The sequence below is a fragment of the Saccopteryx bilineata genome, chromosome 2, assembly GCF_036850765.1.
Source record: "Saccopteryx bilineata isolate mSacBil1 chromosome 2, mSacBil1_pri_phased_curated, whole genome shotgun sequence".
NCBI lineage: Eukaryota > Metazoa > Chordata > Mammalia > Chiroptera > Emballonuridae > Saccopteryx > Saccopteryx bilineata.
The window spans coordinates 282,583,244-282,602,672 of NC_089491.1; the positions used below are offsets into that span (position 1 = coordinate 282,583,244).

The 19,429-nt window shown below is 43.0% G+C and overlaps 1 protein-coding gene across 15 annotated transcripts in view; it reads left to right on the forward strand.

Annotated features, from left to right (window-relative positions):
- Positions 1 to 19,429, forward strand: part of PRRC2C (proline rich coiled-coil 2C) — a 91,475-nt gene that overhangs the window by 41,050 nt on the left and 30,996 nt on the right. For all 15 annotated transcript variants that reach the window (XM_066261149.1, XM_066261142.1, XM_066261145.1 and 12 more), the window contains exons 12-17: positions 3,148 to 3,745; positions 9,958 to 10,127; positions 10,551 to 10,815; positions 11,780 to 11,990; positions 13,838 to 16,081; positions 18,530 to 18,738. In XM_066261149.1, the coding sequence (XP_066117246.1) occupies positions 3,148 to 3,745; positions 9,958 to 10,127; positions 10,551 to 10,815; positions 11,780 to 11,990; positions 13,838 to 16,081; positions 18,530 to 18,738 (3,697 nt within the window). The remainder of the gene's footprint in view (positions 1 to 3,147; positions 3,746 to 9,957; positions 10,128 to 10,550; positions 10,816 to 11,779; positions 11,991 to 13,837; positions 16,082 to 18,529; positions 18,739 to 19,429) is intronic.

Below are 19,429 nucleotides of genomic sequence, written 5' to 3' on the forward strand. Positions count from 1 at the left end.
CTTCTATATATGTGGGGCTGGTTCCAAGACCCCCTGCAGAGCCCCTGGTCCACAGATGTTTAATCCTTTACATAAAATGGCACAGAACAATGCACCCAGTTGACTCTGCATCCACAAAGTCCCAGAAATTCTATGTCAGTTCAAGTATCTCCACTTGGATCTCTGATAGGTATTTCATACTTAGCGTGTCCTAACCCCTGACTCACACACGTACTGTCCTGCTTCTTCCCATGTCCTCTCCGTCTTAGGTGACAGCTCTCAGCAAATTAGGTCACCTCTGCCTTCAGATTATTTCTATTCCTACACTGAGTACTTCCTGCCGCCACCACCACAGTGGGGTCTCGGGGCTTCTGTGATGCATCTGATCTCAGACTGTTTAAGGCCTGTCATTTTTCCACCCAGCTCCTTTCTTTGGGCTGTGAGGTCTCTGTACTTTTCTGATTTCGTCTACTTTTCTCTCTGCTCTCCTGCAGTTTTTTATTGCTATTTTTATAGCACCCTCAAGACATTTTGCTGTTTTCTCTGTAAAAAGCTCTTTTCCTGAGAACTTGCCTGTTATCATGTTCTTTAATCAGGTGTTACTTTACACTTTAGAGGTCTTCCAAGATTATACCCTAAAAACAGTGGTGGGATTCAAATAATTTCACAACCAGATCTCTGCCCTAGTAACAGTTTTAAGTATAAAAAAAGATAAACTGAAAGGTAGTTTATTACTTCATGTATTTAATACTTAAATAAGAATAATAAAAGAGGTGCACAAAACTAGATTATGTTATAAGAAAGATTTTTAAACTATTATTGAAAAAAATAATAATACCTGACCAGCAAAAGCAATAAAATTGTTATTTAAGGTATTTCCAAATCCTTCTTGATTGGCATCCTCACTTGCAATTATTTTCACCTGTGGACGGAATGAACATTATTAGGGGCGCTTAGAATATGCTATTGTGCAATGAACATTAAAAAAGAGTAAGGAATGTAAATTTGTGATTTCCCCATTGGGCAGGTGCCCACCTTAGAGGGAACCCTGATTACAAGTGCCATTTTAACAACTGGTTTGCCGAGCTCAACAACAAATTAGGTATTGGTTCTACCGAACCGGTACAAACTGGCCTCTCAAGGGAATGAATAGATTTGTCACAGGAAAAACTTTATATAAGCACATAAAAAGCTTCAGTGTCTTTAGTCACCAGACAAATGCAGATAAAAACCCCTACATGCCAGATTGAAGAGGCTGATGGCGTGGAGCGATGGCGAGGACGCGAAGCACCTGGCGCCTCGCCTGTGGCTACGGGGGTTGTGGAGCTACCATCGCTGTGGGAAAGCTGAGCAGTGTTTTATGCAGCAAAACGCACACTTAACCATATGACTCAGCAGTTCCATTCCTAGATATTTATGCACGAGAAGTGAAAATACACATTTACACAGAGACTTCAGCATGAATGCCAGAGCTGTTTCATTCTAGTTTAAGAAGGAGAGGCAGTCCACGTTGCCGTCCACATAGGAAATAGGAATCTGTGAAGGAATACTACGCAGCAATAGAATGGGGCAAACTGTTGATGCCCACAGGGACCTCAAACTGTTACCCTGAGCTGGACATGAGAGAGACAGACTATAACTTAAGACTCTAGGACAGGCAAAACTACTTTCTACAGTCAGATTGGATCAGCATTTGGCTGGGGCAGTGGTGCTGGCAGAGGTGATGAGACTGCTGTATGTCTTGATTGGGGCACTAGTGTTCAGACTCATCAAACTATGCAGTTAATGGATGTCCATCATGTTTTATGTAAAGTATATTTCAGTGAGGTTTTATTTAAATGCTATTCTTTTTTTAATCAAGTGAGAGGGAGGCAATGAGACAGGCTCCCACACATGCTCTGACCGGGATCCTCCCCACAATCCCCGTCTGGGGCCACTGCTCCATTGCTCCACAACGCAGCTATTTTCGCAACTGAGGCAAAGCCATGGAGATGTCCTCAGTGCTTGGGGCCAACTTCCTCGTTCAAGCCATGGCTGTGGGAGGCGAAGAGGGCAGTAGTGGAGAAGCAGATGGTTACTTCTCCTGTGTGCCATGACTGGGAATCGAATCTGGGACATTCATGTGCTGGGCAGATGCTCTATCACTGAGCCAACCAGCCAGGGCTTAAATGCATATTCTTAGTTTATTGTGTAAATTAGGCACTTTTTTATTATTGCATTTTGCCTTTTTTTTTTTCCAGCTTGTCTTTGAGCTGTAGATGAAGTTAACTAAGTACCAGAAAGATTAGGTGGTTTGCCCAAGACAGCACTGCTAGTCAGTTGTAGCCTGTATTTCTGATTTCTGTTTTTTTCCTATCCAGTCTAGTGTTTGCGTCATCCCATTAGTTTCTAGGATTCTAATTTCATATATGGCTTTTAAGGTTTTTTCACCCTAGTGGCTATTAAAGTCAGTATTTTTAAAATAATTTTTTTAGTTCCTTAATGTTGCAACCCTTTTTATTTTGCTTATCTTTACGTGGTTGCTGGCACTGATGTTTTAGAATACATTAATTGAATTTTAAATCGTTAAAACTTGGTCTCTCCAGGGATTCTCCCTCATTCCACGTTGGGCTGTAAGTGGGCCTTTCTGGGTCTCTCAGTGTAGACAGCACTCTGCATACAGGCTGGTTTCTAGGGAGTCCTTCTCCTTTGGAGTGTATGGGGCAGTTTTGCCTCCCTCCTCAGCGTCTGGCAGTCCCCCCACCCCCACGGTCGCCTCCCCCATCTCCATGGCAGGTCTTTCTGGGTCTCTCCTCCCTCTTGAGGCATTTCTTCTCCTGCATTGCTGCTAAAACACTCACATACTCAATTTCCTATGTAAATTTAGATTTTAAGTCACATTGTGACAGTTTTTAATTTTATTCAACAAATACTGAGTGTCATGTCCAGCACAATACATAGGTGCATGCTAAGTAAATATTAAATGATTGCATTAATTATGCTGGTCTTTGTTTGGGGACTTAATCTAGATGTCATGTTTTCCGCTTGTTGTTACATGTTTGCATTTTAATATGTGTGTTTATCAGGAAAATTGGCCATTTTGTGGAATTGTCCCCCTCTCCACGCTGTGATGTGCACCGCTTGTCAGGAATAGATGTGTCCCCTCATCTGGTCGATTTTCTGTTTCAGCACCCGCCTCCGGACCGGCAGGCTGCGCCTAGCAGACCCGGCCCTTTCCCCGCCAAGCAGCAAGTGCCGGACGAGGATGAGATGTGGAAGCAGAGGCGGCGGCAGCAGTCGGAGCTGTCGGCCGCAGTGGAGCGGGCACGCAAGCGGCGCGAGGAGGAGGAGCGGCGGATGGAGGAGCAGAGGAAGGCGGCCTGTGCGGAGAAGCTGAAACGCCTGGACGAGAAGCTGGGCATCGTGGACAAGCAGCCGTCTGCAGAGGAAGTTAGAGAACGGGAGCGGGAGAAAGAACGGGAGCGAGAGAAAGAACTGGAGAGAGAGAAGGAGCGGGACAAGGAGAGACAGCAGGAGAAGGAGCGAGAACTGGAGCGAGAGCAGGAAAAGCAGAGAGAGATGGAGAAGGAAAGAAAGCAAGAGAGAGAGAAAGAACTGGAACGGCAGCAGGAGAAAGAACTGGAACTGCAGAAGACGAAGGAGCAGGACCAGGACTGGGAGCTGGAGAAGAAAGAAAGGGAGAAAGTGGAGGAAAACACCGAACACAAAGAACCTGCTCTCGAGCCTGTGGCAGAGAAATCGGAAAGTGAGAACAGCTGTAATAAAGGTTCGTTAGTGCACGCTTTCCAAAACTGTGTGTTCCAGTGTCGGTGTTTGTGCCTTTTAATAAGTGTAACCTGAACTTAAAAATCTAAAAAATAATGTGTGATCTAAATAAAGATTGTTGGATGAGGGGAGTTGATAGAAATTAGCTTTTATTGGATGCTTAAATACGTTCTTTTTCCCTAATGATTTTTATTGTGGTAAAATAAGGGTGGCCTAAAATTGAGCATCTTCACCATTTTGGTGTGTGCCGTGTAATGGTATTAACACATTCATAATGTGCGACCATCACCACCATCCATCTCCAGAACTCTTCACCTTGCAAAACTGAAACTCTGTACTCTGTAAACAGTAGCACCCTGTTCTCTACCCCCAGCCCCTGTGACCATTCTTTTTGTCTCAGTGATGCTAAGTGCTTCGTATTAGTGTAGTCATACAGTATTTGTCTTTTTGTGACTGGTTTATTTCACTTAGCATGACGTTCTCTTGGTTAATTCCTATTATAGCATATAACAAGAATTTTCTCCCCTAAGCCTAGTAATCTGTTGTATGTATATACCATATTTTGTTTGTCCATTCATTTGCTGTGAACATCTGGATAGTTTCCTTGTTTTACATATTTTGAATTATGCTGCTGTGAATGTAATTGTATAGAAATCTCCTTGAGACACTTGTTATTTTTAATTTTTTTAGAGAGAGAGAAAGGCAGGCAGACAGAAAGGGAGAGAGATGAGAAGCATCAACTCCTAGTTGTGGCACCCTAGTTGTTCATTGATTCTTTTCTTATAAGTACCTTGATGGTGGGGGGGATCTCCAGCCAAGACAGCGACCTTGGGGGTTTTGTGTGTGGGTCCTCAGCATCCCAGTTTGATGCTGTATCCACTTGGCAACCGCCGGTCATGCTGGAAGACCCTGCTTTTATTATTTTGAGTTCATACCCAGAAATAGCATTATGGCTAGTGCTCAACTTATGACCACGATTGGTTCCGACAGACCAGTCATAACACAATTTGGTCATAAATTGAGTAGGCTTTATGTACAGTACTGTGAAATGATGTTATAAAAATCTTTAAGTCATATTTTATCATAATTTTCTTTCATTATTGTCATATATCATAATTTTCTTTGTTCATTTTATGCCATTTGTATCATCTCTACACCATTTTGTTTCTTATTTTTACATTTGTCAGGTTTAAGTAAAACACTGCATTACCAGTACAACTGGTTTAATATTTGCAAAGACAATTTCCTCTTGGTAGACATTTTGGGAGGGGTTTGATGAAAAATATCCAAGACACAAAACACAAATTGCTGTACTGAGTCTGGGATAACAGTTGAAATGGTGCACACGGAGGTGGTAGTGCTACCAGAAGCTGGTCCGCACTGTCGTACGCCCATCTGGGCAACGCTTGCGCTGCCAGACGCGGAGTAGTCGTGGCTAGCGGATTGTGGTCGTAAAGTTGAATGGTCATAAGTTGCATGGGTTGTAAGTCGATCAATATTTGTACTGGATCATAGGATAAATTTTATTTTTAATTTTTTGAGGAACCAATATACTGTTTTTTTGTAGTGATTAACAGTTTACGTCCCCACCAACATTGTTACAAGGGTTCTAGTTTCTGTAGATTCTTGCCAACATTTGTTATTTTCTTTTATTTTTTTTGTAGTCATCCTAATGGATGTGAGGTGGTATCTCATTGTAGTTTTGATTTGCATTTGATTAGTGAGGTTAAGTATCTTCACAGTGTTTATTAGCTATTTGCATATCTTTGGAGAAATATCTTCATTTTTTAATCTGATTGGTTGCTTTGGCTGAATATATTCTGGATGTTAATCCTTTAATTGATATATGATTTGCCAACATTTTTTTCACATCCATGGGTTGTCTTTTCATTCTAGATTTTTTTTTTTTGATGTGTAAAATCTTAGTTTTTTGAAGTCCAGTTTGTCTCTCTCTTTTTTTTTTTTAATTTTTCTGCTTTCTACCTTTGGTATCATATCCGGGAAGTCATTGCCAAATCAGTAATTTCGATGAATTCCATTAACAGCTCCATTCTGACTCCTTTTGGTTGTTGATGTCACAGAACTACATCTTTATACATTATACCCCTCAAAACATAAACATTCTTTTAAATGCTTTAGTTTATTAAGTTATATAGAAAACAAGATAGAGTTATAAACCAGTTATTACAATATTAGCTTTTAGATGAATTATTTTATTTTTTGTATTTTTCTAAAGTGAGACGCAGGGAGGCAGAGAGACAGATTCTCATATGCTCCCGGGATCCACCCGGCATGCCCATCAGGGGGCGATGCTCTACCCATCTGGGCCCTTGCTCCGTTGCAACCAGAGCCATTCTAGCACCTGAGGCGGAGGCCATGGAGTCATCCTCAGCACCAGGGCCAACTTTTGCTCCAATGGAACCTTGGCTGCGAGAAGGGAGGAGAGAGAAAGGAGAAGAGGAAGGGTGGAGAAGTAGATGAGCGCTTCTCCTGTGTGCCCTGGCCGGGAATCAAACCCGGGACTTCCACAGGCCGGGCCGACGCTCTACCGCTGAGCCAACCAGCCAGGGCAATTATTATTTTATTTTTAACTGTATTTTTTACATCATGTAGAAAACGTTGCACACCACTGTTACAATACTACCAGCCTTTATAATTGCCTTTATTGTACTGACCTTAATCAGTCTCTTTGTTTTGGTGTGCAGCTGTGATGGACTGCCAGTATCCTTTCCTGTCACTCTGCAGGATTCTCTGAGCATTTCTTACAAGGCAGCCTGAATGGCAATGAACTCCCTCAGCTTTTATCTGTGAAATGTCTGGATTTTGTCCTCATTTAACACTTTGAATGCTGCCCTCTGGCCTCCTATGTTTCTGAGGAGAAATTGAATCGTCTTATTGAGAATCCTTTGTATGTGACTTTTCTTGCTGCTTTCAAGATTCTCTTTGTCTTGTGGAAGTTTGATTATAATGTGTCTTAGTTTGGGCCTGGGAGTTTATTGAGCTCCCAGTTCTTTATATTTGTTTTATGTGTTTCTTCCCTGTGAAATTTGAGAGGTTTTCGGCCACTATTTCTTACGCGTTCTCTCTGCCCCCTCTCTCCTGCGTTTGGGCTCCCTCAGTGTGTGTATATTGGTATGTTTGATCTTGGCCCACAAGTCCCTTAGGCCCTGTTTACTTTCCTTCTGTTCTCTTTGTGTTCCTCAGACTTAATGATTTCCATTGTTCTGTCTTCAAGTTCACTTTTCTGCTTGCTCAGATGTGCATTTGAATGAGTGGGGGGTAGCTGGTACTCTGCTGAGAGCTCTAATTGAATGAGATTAACTGGACTCCCTTGTACAAGGCTTCTCCTGGAGTTACAGAATTCAGAAGTAGTTAAAACAGACAGATTCTGACACTGTAATTGGTGTCTAGGTTGGGGAAGAGACTCCTGGTATTTCCTATCCCATTATTACCCCAAATCCTCTGTCTAAGTGTTCAAGGACAGCATTTGCAGCATAACTTTTTTTCTATATTAATGACAAAAACATGTTGAAAGAAATAGGCTGTTTCATTTTGGGAATGATGGTGGTTGGTTCTTCAGTGTTTTAGAAAGTTACTGGATGAGCTTCAATATTTTGTGAAATTTTGTATTGGCTTCATAATCACGTGCTGACCCTTCTGCTTTTTTTCTGATTCTAAGACATTTAACTAAAATCTCATTTGTTTGACTTGTGTTAGTACCTCTAAAACTCAAGTTGAATAGAGTTTAATGGGAATTTTTCTTGTCAGAATTAAATGGCTATACCCAGTTCATAATTTCAGATTTGTTTTTCTTCCAGTTTAAATATAAAAGTTTCCATTGTGTAGTTGATATGCTCAGACTATAATTATGCCTTTTTTTCTTTTTTTTTTACAGAGGGATAGACAGACAGGAAGGGAGAGATGAGAAGCATCAATCATTAATTTTTCATTGCACATTGCAACACTTTAATTGTTCATTGATTGCCTTCTCATACGTGCCTTGACCGCGGGCCTTCAGCAGACTGAGTAACCCTTTGCTCGAGCTAGTGACCTTGGGTGGGCTCAAGCTGGTGAGCTTTTGCTCAAACCAGATGAGCCCTCACTCAAGTTGGCGACCTCAGGGTCTCGAACCTGGGTCCTCCGCATCCCGGTCCGATGCTCTATCCACTGTGCCACTGATCGATCAGGCTAGTTATGCCTTTTTAAAAGCCTCTTCTAGCTCTAGTCAACTTTTTTGTTCTTCCCCATGTTGGCTCATAAACTCTTTAATGGAATTAAAATATAACACCTGCTCCAAACTGGTAGTCAAGTCTCAATGAACAGCTTGAATTAACAGTAAGTTAAAATAAAAGTAATTTCATTTCAGTATGTTTTCTGTTACACAATACTGAAACATTTTTTGAATTCAAAAGCCATGTTCTGCCCTGGCCGGTTGGCTCAGCGGTAGAGCGTCGGCCTAGTGTGCGGGGGACCCGGGTTCGATTCCCGGCCAGGGCACACGGGAGAGGTGCCCATTTGCTTCTCCACCCCTCCGCCACGCCTTCCTCTCTGTCTCTCTCTTCCCCTCCCGCAGCCAGGGCTCCATTGGAGCAGAGATGGCCCGGGCACTGGGGATGGCTCCTTGGCCTCTGCCCCAGGCGCTAGAGTGGCTCTGGTCGCAACATGGCGACGCCCAGGATGGGCAGAGCGTCGCCCCATGGTGGGTGTGCCAGGTGGATCCTGGTCGGGCGCATGCGGAGTCTGTCTGACTGTCTCTCCCTGTTTCCAGCTTCAGAAAAATGCAAAAAAAAAAAAAAGCCATGTTCTTTTCTGCAAGACTATTGCTTAAAATTACAAAGCTATTTGAAAATTGCTCTTAAGATTTATTTATATTCAGGGTTACCTTCAATGCTGAAAGAGAACAATCCTAGGAATAAATCTGTTAATGAGAAAGAACTATGGGTTAGAATTTAGGGAGTTCATAATTTAGTCCTACTTCTGCCAGTGAATTCATATAAATTGCCATCGATCTCGATTAATTAACTTAGTGGTCAGTAGTGACTCTATCTGCATAAATTTTATTACTATTTCTTTATAGTTTAGTGGCACTTTAATTTTCATTGACATTCTGTGTCCTCTGAAGGCAGTTTAATTTTACTTGGTTTTTCAGTGAAATGTACCCATTTGATTTTTAAGTGTTATGCCTAGTTGGCTTTTTTTCCTCCAATATTTTATTTTCCCTTTAAATTTTTTTAAATATTTATTGATTTTACAGAGACAGGAAAGAGAGGGGAGCATGGAATGGGAAGTATCAACTCATAGTTGCTTCATGCTAGTTGTTCATTGCTTGCTTGTTGTATGTGCCTTGACCAGGGAAGCCCAGGGTCTTGAACCAGCAACCTTGGCATTCCAGGCCGAAGGTTTATCCACTGTGCCACCACAGGCCAGGCTAAAAAAATTTTTTAATGTTAAATGTGATGTGTTTTGTGGTTCTCTACATTAGGATTTTTGTTAGCAAAATTACCTTTTTTTTTTTTTGCAAAATTACCTTTTAATTTTAAGATTCATCCATAGTTCTCGGGGACGAGAATTTTTAATAGATTTGGCTTTTTAATTGTGACAACTGGCATTCACTGGAACAAATACGACTGGTTTTCTTTAGTATGAAAACTTTTTTTGGGGGGTATGTGTGTGGTTCTCTTTGTGTACTCATACTGTGCACTGTTTTCACAAAATAATGATGTATATATTTGAAGACAGTCAATGATCGTTCTGTTGTCATCAGACTTAGATTCCATAGTTTTCTCTATATAGCCCTTGATTTTAAAAAAAGTCAAATAAACCTATGTGTACTGTTTTAAGTATTTATAGTCCATTGTGTTTTCACATAAGTCCTTGTGAATCACAAGTAAATACTGACAGTAACAATATGTATGAAACCACAGAAGATAAGTAGTATTTCAAATGTTTTATTATCACCAATTAAATACAATTCTTTTTTTTAATGGTGAAGCGTTCAGACCTGTGATCTCCATGAAATTAAAGGATGTGTTAACTTAATGCTACCTCATTGATGGCTACCAGCGTTGGAGTACTAAGCAGCGTTTTGTAGTATTGAGGAGGCTTCCATCCTCCTTACTTTTTTTATCTAATAATTTCACTTCAGCGTGAACATCATGTATTTGATGCATGTTCCCAGTAGACATTGTCATCTTCTTTCTTTCCTTTGAGCAGAGGGCGAGCCGGTGTTCACCAGACAGGACAGCGCACGCAGTGAGAAGGAGAGCGCCCCCGCGGTGCACGATGCAGAGCCTGAGTTGGGGTCCCATCCACGGCCCGCCGTCCTATCTGGTTATTTCAAACAGTTTCAGAAGTCCTTACCCCCACGATTCCAGCGGCAGCAGGTAACAAAAACATATCTCACAGACAATTTGAAAGTTTTATTGTTCAGTCGTCTGAGAAATAATTTGACATAAAACCTAAAATGCACAAAGCACACTGATTTCCCCTAAACTTTCCCATTTTACGGAAAGTTTGTTGAAATGGTTTTAGCCGCGAGCTCCTGTCCTCGTCCCCTCTGCCACCTCTGTAGATACCCCCTCCCTTTCTAGGGACTGGTGTCTGCAGTATAATTAAGGAGTGATTAGTTGCTAAGTCAAGATATCATAACTTGATCCATTGTTCTTTCAACTTACCACCTGTCACTGTTAAAATGTCTTTTAATTCTTTTCCCATAAGGATTCAAATGAGCCCATTACTTTTAATGTGACGGTCATATGACTGTGTCACGTGGAGCTAGCCTCTTACTGTCGGCCCTACTTTTTCAGGAGCAGATGAAACAGCAGCAGTGGCAGCAGCAGCAGCAACAACAACAACAACAACAGGGTGTCCTGCCCCAGGCCGTCCCCTCCCAGCCGTCAGGGGCTGCAGTTCCCCCTCCGCCACACCGCCCTCTGTACCAGCCCATGCAGCCCCACCCGCAGCACCTGGCCTCCATGGGCTTCGACCCCAGGTGGCTCATGATGCAGTCATATATGGACCCTCGGATGATGTCGGGCCGGCCTGCTGTGGACATCCCTCCCATCCACCCCGGTGAGCTGGACTCCGCATTGTCGCATGGCTCACTTGCTGTGGTGCAAGATCAAGGTGTTTCATCCCCCTTCCCATTTTCAGTCTTAATTCCTTTGATAGTTATAATCTAGTAACTTAAAAGGACCCATATTTAACCATAAAATTAAGTAACTTTCAGCACAGAGTAGTTAAATGCCTAACACTGATAGTACTGAATTTCTAGTTATTTTCTGTTTTGTAGATATTAAAAACTTTAAAGTAGAAAATTATTGTCCGGTTAACTATGTCTATTATTCTATATTGCTTTAGTTCTTTTGTTGTAGCATTTGAGTTTTTCCATGCATTTTATAGTCTAGCTTACCACTTTTTCTTCAATATTTACCAGCCTAACACTTGGTTCCCTATAATTTACCTAAAAACAAATGAACTCTAGCAGTCTTTTATGGTATTATCAGAATAAATTTAGACATTCTCTTAATCAAAATATCGAGAAAAATGTACAGGTGATAAAAACATAAACATCTCATTGTGGTTTTGAAATTTTAAAATATAAAAGGCATGATTTATAGCTTAATGATCAACTAATTAAGCTCAATAAATAGAATTTTCTTTAGTAAATATTTCCTCTGAATATCACTTTTGTGTATTTCTCACTTTTTAGAATCAACATGCAGAGTTACAGTGCTTATTCCCTGATTGTTTTCTTTCCTATAAAATAGAATAGGCTGCTATTGCAATTTTGCTTGCTTTGCTTCCTAAGCTCTTAATCTGTTTATTAAACAGCAACAATAACAATCACATGGAAATACAATTATCAATCATTTTTTGAATTCAGTTTTACTCAGCAAAATGTATTTGTCTAGCTCAAATACAAAAAAATACCAAATAGCAATTAATAACCTAGATTGTATTTCTAATGATTTTCTTTTGTTTCTCCTCTCCTCTCCCCACCCCATCCCCCACCTTTTTCTGGCCTTTTGTACAGGAATGATTCCTCCTAAGCCGTTGATGAGAAGAGACCAAATGGAAGGATCACCCAACAGTTCTGAGTCATTTGAGCATATAGCTCGGTCTGCAAGAGACCATGCAGTTTCCCTCTCTGAGCCTCGTATGGTGTGGGGGTCAGACCCCTACTCTCACACGGAGCCTCAGCAGGTTACTGCTCCCAAGGCAGCAGAAGAACCTGAGAGTGGGAGGTAATTATTAAAACTATGCGTAAATCCAGTAGAAAGTTGTGGCAAAACAGATACTGTCTAGCGTCCCTGAAAGTCAGTCCATTTAGGACTGAGCCCCAAACCTGATATCCTCATGTTCACATGTGCTGTTTCAGTGTTGGGCTTTTTTGGGGGGTGTGGGGGGCTTTTTTTGGGCATTTCTGTATTGATCTGGGTATTTTTTATAAACTAGTTCTGAACACTAAATTAAATGCAATTTAATGTTAGGTGTTAAAATTGGCAGGTTCTGCCACTGATTCGGTACTTGGAATATAGTCTGGCTACATGGTTGTAGTTCTTCCACTAATAAGAAAGGGCGAACATTTAATTATCAGTTTCTTACAGAGAATTTCTAAGGAAAGTTCAAAAGTTTTTGCACTTTGTATATTACGATGTTTTGTAATTTTGATTCTTTGGGAAAGATAAGCCTATGCAAGATACTTTTTGATTATAAGTGGAAGTTTTTAGCCTTGATGGATTAAGTCTCATCAACATGCATGGTCTAAAGCAGGGGTAGTCAACCTTTTTATACCTACTGCCCACTTCTGTATCTCTGTTAGTAGTAAAATTTTCTAACCACCTACCGGTTCCACAGTAATGCTGATTTATAAAGTAGAGAAGTAACTTTACTTTATAAAATTTATAAAGCAGAGTTACAGCAAGTTAAAGCATATAATAATAATTACTTACCAAGTACTTTATGTCGGATTTTCGCCGAGTTTAGCAGAATAAATCTTTATAAAACAACTTACTATAGTTAAATCTTTCTTTTTATTAATACTTTGGTTGCTCCGCTGCCACCCACCATGAAAGCTGGAACGCCCACTAGTGGGCAGTAGGTACCAGGTTAACTACCACTGATCTAAAGTAATGAGCTTTCAGTTTTTAACTGAAAAGGGGAGGGACATGACCCCTCAACCACATGTTCCGGGGTATAGCGCAGCAGCAGGGTCAGCTGGAAGGCGCAGCATGCAGCGGGGCGGAGCTCTAGGCTGCCTCACGCTGTGCAGTGGAAACGTTCGCCCTCAGTGGCAGCTTCTCTTCCCCTCCCTGCCGGTGCCAGGCAGTTACCATGCTTCTTCCTGCTTACATGAGCTTGGTTACGTTAGGTGCCTCATCTAAGTGGAACCGTGTAGCATCTGTTCTAATATGGCTGATACATTTCACTTACATGGTGTCTTCTTCCATGTGGTAGCTTATAACAGGATTTTCTTATTTATTTAAAGAAGTTTTTTAAAAAAAATTTTAGTGAGAGGAGGGGAGGCAGAGACAGACTCCCGCATGTGCATTGACCACGATCCACCTGGCAAGCCCACTAGGGGGCGATGTTTGCCCATCTGGTGCCCTTGCTCCATTGTAACCAGAGCTGGGTTTTTTGTTTTATTTTTGTTTGTTTGTTTTTAGCTCCTTGAGGTGGAGGCCATGGTTCTATCTTTAAAGTGCATGGGGCCAATTGAGCCATGGCTGCAGGAGGAGAAGTGAGGGGGGAAGGGTGGAGAAGCAGATGGTCCTTTCTCCTGTGTGCCCTGGCCGGGAATCGATCCCGGGACATGGATACGCCGGACCATCACTTCTTCGTATTACTTTTAACAGCTAAATAACATTCTATTATATGTGTATACTACCTTTTCTTCAGTCATTGGGTACATTTAAGTTGTTTCTACCTCTTGGCTGTTGAATAATGCTGCACTAATCTTTATAGAGACAGAATGTGCTCTTTATGAATAGGCTCCACTCTTTGTGCTAAGATTACTGGGATTATTTTGCTGTGCACTTAGACATGAGAAAGATTTTGTCCTGATGGCTGTGCCTTTGACCTCTCGTCCCAGGCCCGAAGCCCCGCTGGATCCAGAACTGGCTGTCGCCGCTTACCCTAAAGAACACGCTCAATCAGAGGCACATCCAGAGGCGGACGTGGTCAGGGAATCAGGTGGGACTGAGGGACAGCGGTTCCTGAGCAGATCTGTGGAAGATGTTAGAGATCGCCACTCCGATGCCAGCAGCCAGTCTGCTTGTTTCGATGTGCCCAGTCTGAAGACTGTGCCCACTCCTCAGGAGGAGCGGGTTCCGGCAGGGGAGAGCCAGCCTGCCCGGAAAAGAAGTGTTTCCCATGGATCGACCCACGCTCAGAAATCAGAGGAGCTAAGAAACGAGCCACCTGCAGGCGTATCCAAAGTCTCTGGCAGGGGCGTGGATTCCAGAGAGCCGGCAGAGAGGCCAGAGGACAGACCCAAGAAGGATGGTTTTGTACGAGCTTCTGAAGGACCAAAACCAGAAAAACTGTACAAATCTAAGTCAGAAACTCGTTGGGGCCCAAGGCCAAGCTCCAGCAGGAGAGAAGAAGGTAGCGATAGGCCTGTGAGAAGATCAGGACCCATTAAGAAACCCATTCTTAGAGATATGAAAGAGGAGCGAGAGCAGAGGAAGGAGAAGGAGGGAGAGAAGTTCGAAAAGGTGACTGAGAAGATTGTGAAACCAGAGAAAACAGAAAGGAAAGAGCCTCTTCCTCCACCCCCACCACCGGCGGCCCCAGTTCAGCCACAGTCCCTGCCGCCACAGCCAGAACCAGAGAAATTCTCTCCAACAGAAACTCCAGCTTTGGTGCAGAAGCCACCTCAAGACACTGAGAAGCCCTTGGAACCTGTCAGCAGTGCTGAAGCAGAGCCGGCAGCCAAGACTGCAGGTCAGACTGTCGTAGCACCCGCAGCCAAAGAAGACAAACAGCCCGAGAAAGTCATCAGCAAGGACCTTGTCACAGAGAGGCCTCGACCAGATTCAAGACCAGCAGTTAAGAAGGAGTCCACGCTACCTCCTAGGACCTACTGGAAAGAGGCCAGAGACAGAGACTGGTTTCCGGACCAAGGATACCGAGGGCGTGGCCGTGGAGAGTACTACTCCAGAGGCAGGAGCTATCGGGGCTCTTACGGGGGCCGGGGCCGCGGTGGCCGAGGGCACAGCCGGGACTACACTCAGTACAGAGACAGCAAGCCTCGGCCAGAGCACGTACCCTCGGGGCCGCTCCGACAGCGGGAGGAAAGCGAGACTCGGAGCGAGAGCTCCGATTTTGAAGTTGTTCCCAAAAGAAGACGACAGCGCGGTTCTGAGACGGACACAGACAGTGAAGTTCATGAGAGTGCAAGCGACAAGGATAGTTTAAGCAAAAGCAAACTTCCCAAAAGAGAGGAGCGGTCTGAAAACAAAAAACCTATAAAGCTTCAGTCTTCTTTCAAACCTGAAAACCACGTGCGCATTGACAGTCGGCCTCTAGACAAGCCGTACCTGAGGGATGATGACAAGTGTAAACCAGGTTTTCTGCCTAAAGGGGAGCCCACCCGGCGGGGCAGGGGGGGAACGTTCAGACGTGGTGGGAGGGACCCAGGCGGCCGCCCCTCACGCCCATCCACCTTACGAAGACCAGCCTTTCGGGACAATCAGTGGAACCCCAGGCCGGTAGAAGCACCGAAACCGGAGGACGGAGAGCCACCCAGAAGACACGAGCCGTTTATTCCTCTGCCTGCTGATAAACGACCTCCCAAATTTGAGCGGAAGTTTGACCCAGCTAGAGAGAGGCCCCGACGGCAGCGCCCTACCCGACCCCCCAGGCAAGATAAACCGCCCAGATTTCGGCGGCTCAGAGAGCGGGAGGCAGCCTCAAAGACCAGTGAGGTGGCGGTGCACGCAAACAACACAGCAAATAGCAGCGTGGTTCCAGAGCCAGTTAGCACTGCTGGGGACGTTTCTGGGAATAAGACACCTGACTTGTCTAACCAGAACTCCTCAGATCAGGCGAACGAGGAGTGGGAGACTGCTTCTGAAAGCAGTGATTTCAATGAGAGGCGGGAGCGGGATGAGAAGAAGAATGCTGATCTGAATGCACAGGTTGTTGTGAAGGCTGGAGAGAGCGTTTCAGCCCCAAAAAGAGAAATAACAAAGAGAAGTTTCTCCAGCCAAAGACCTGGTGTGGACCGGCAGAATCGGCGCGGCAACGGCGGGCCACCCAAATCTGGGAGGAACTTCTCAGGTCCCAGAAACGAAAGAAGAAGTGGCCCACCAGCCAAAAGTGGGAAGCGAGGGTGAGTACTTTGTTGCACATACAATTACATTTGCATCTTTCAAGCGGCTCAGAGTGGGGCCCAAGTAGATTCCTGGTTGACCTGTGCCCAGGGGCCGGTCTGGGCAGAGGACCTGACATTGTTCTGCCCATGCTCCTCTCTGTTCTGGAAGTGTAAGGGTGCTTGAAGGAGAGGGGTTGCTGTGTCTCAGGAGTCTGCCTGCCTTGTGTTCTCGGAGAGGCTTTTTAAGAGTTTGTCCCTTTGGGAAAACCTATGCACCTAGGCCGGCCCTAGGCACTGCCCTTCATTGACTAAGTCCTCACACCAGTAATGGGAGCCCACCAGCTTTGGCTTCTCATTCACTCCGGTGCTCTCAGTGGCCTCTCAGACTTCAGTTAGCATCATAACCATAAACTGGATCACTCTGTACTGGTTTGTAGAGAGTGAATATTGCTCCTTAAGGATAAATTATATTCCTCCTCTAGCTGCAGACCTACAGTAAACAATCCAGCTAGAAAGAAACCCAGAAAGCAAAGTCCAGCCCAACCACCAAGGCCACCAATAACGTAAATATTAGGTCATTGGATTTTTTTTTAAAGAATATTTTAAACTGTGCTAAACTTAATTTAGTCTTTTAAATATTAAAATGTTGGTTATAGTAAATTATTGCTTTATTTAGATTTAGGAAAAATTATAAAATAGCAGTATGCCTAGTTTTAAACCTAGGCTCTGGTGCTTACTAGTTGTATAAACTCGGCTTCCTCTTTAGTAAAATGGGGAAGAAGCGATAGTACTTATAAAAATGTATATAAAAACATTCAACATAATAATCTGATTTATGTAGTAAGCAGCTATTACGGTGTGCCATTTTATTTATTTATGGGGGGGGAATTCCCAGATTTGCTGCCTTAGCAGGTAAGAAATTTACTTAGAAAATACTAGATTAATCTGCATTAGCTGCATATACACTGCTCACAAGAATTAGGGGATATTTTTTTACTTCATGTTCATTTTGAAATATCCCCTAATTTCTGTGAGCAGTATCCTTAGCATTTCAGGTTACTACTGTTTGTGAAAATATGTTTGCTTTCTGAGCCTTTAGAAAAAGTTCCAGGGAGATGATGCTACTATTTAATTGTGTTCCTTAAGAATCTGCTTAACACAGAGTTTGAAAATCCCTTTTAAAGTCCAGAAAAAAAGGATAAACATATATAATTACAATAATAGTATAGTTATTGACTATACCTGAACTATTAGAATTTTGAGTAACAGGCAATTTTTAGCAGATTTTTGTGCAGTGTAGATGTTAACTATGTAACAAGACTTGCGTGATATAAATGCTAATAGCATTGAACCTGCAGAAACAGCATTACTCTGTCATTAAAATGAATGTTTTGTGAGTCCTATTTAGAAATGAATTCATTCTTCAGATGTATGAGGTCATGCCTGTGTCAGGCACTTGGTAAGCTTTTGTCTTCAGTTATACTATAGGCCAAGATGAAAATGAAATTATAAATTCATTTTCCATTGTCTGTTTTCTTTCTTTTTCTTTTTTCTTTCTTTTTCTTTTTTTTTTTAACAGAGACAGTCAGAGATAGGGACAGACAGACAGGAACGGAGAGAGATGAGAAGCATCAATTCATCAGTTTTTTCATTGTGACACCTTAGTTGTTCATTGATTGCTTTCTCATATGTGCCTTGACCACGGGCCTTCAGCAGACCAAGTAATCTCTTGCTCGAGCCAGCGACCTTGGGTCCAAGCTGGTGAGCTTTTGCTTAAACCAGATGAGCCCGCGCCAGGCTGGCGACCTCGGGGTCTCGAACCTGGGTCTTTCACATCACAGTCCGACGCTCTGTCCACTGTGCCACTGCCTAGTCAGGCTGTTTTCATAAAATTTTTATAAAATAAACCCAAGAGTAAAACTTGTTAGAGAAAGAAAACGAGAAATGCATTTGGTTTATGAAGTGACTTGTTTCCATATAAAAGGTAGTTTTTATGTATTTACATTAGCTTATAAATCTGATTTAACTTTTAAGAAAACATCGTATAAATGAAGAAAGCTTTTCATACTTTTTTCAGATGCTTCAGATGTAGAGAAGATCCAATAATGAATACTTTGGACTAACTTGAACTACAAATTTTCTGCTATGAGCCAGTGATGCTTAACTTATTTATTTATAACATGACAGACAAATAGACACAATAAGAACCTTCAGGGAATGATTAGAATTTTAGGATTTAATTGCTGGGAAGAGCTCCCCCAGGGAGCTAGTCCATCTCCTTCACTGGGAAGCTCAGTTTTAGTGAAGTACTCAACAGCGCAAGTTAGGGTTCCCTTTCCCACGGCCATTTCTTCTCAGACTAAACTTTAAAAACTGCCAATAAAGGGCTTCCCCTCTGCCACGCCCTTTCCCCTTTCCCACCCCCCCAGTATGGCGGTAGTAATCTCTCAAATAATTACTTTGTAGGCCATTTGAAGACCAGTCTGCGGGCACAGCTGGGGTTGATCCCATCAATGGCAGCTCTGCACACCACCAGGAAGGAGCCGTGAATGGTGCAGGACAGAAGAACTCCAAAGATTCTACAGGGAAAAAGAGAGAAGACCCTAAACCAGGCCCCAAGAAGCCCAAAGAGAAAGTAGACGCTCTATCTCAGTTTGATCTGAACAATTATGCAAGTATGTCTTAGGTTCCATTTATTTACTTATTTGCCTGTTTGTTTGTTGCACTGAATTGGGTGCTATAAATAAAGAAATTAAAGCCTGACCAGGCAGTGGCACGGTGGATGGAGCATCAGCCTGGGATGCTAAGGACCCAGGTTTGAAATCCCGAGGTCACAGGCTTGAGCATGGAATCATGGACATGACCCCATGGTTTGCTGGCTTGACAAGGGGTCACTGGCTCAGCTGGAGGATGCCCACCCCCCACCCCCCGCATTTAAGGCACATACGAGAAAGCAATCAATGAACAACTAAGGTGCCGCAATGAATTGATGCTTCTCATCTCTCTCCTCCCTTCCTATCTGTCACCCCCCTCACAAAAAAAAAAAAAAAAAAAAAAAAGTTAGAACCTACCAGGTAAGGATAGAAGCTGGTTGTGAGTCAGATACAACTTGAAATAAAATAACATCTGTGTACATGTGCAGCATCACAAATGAAAGAAATGTTAAACTTCACTGAGCGATGACCTTGATAAAATTATCTAAGACATGGTGAATAAAGAATAAATCATGGGATGAGAGGCAGTGTTGCTATGGATACCTTCAAAAGCCATGGAGTGGGCCCTGGCCGGTTGGCTCAGCGGTAGAGCATCGGCCTAGCGTGCGGAGGACTCGGGTTCGATTCCCGGCCAGGGCACACAGGAGAAGCG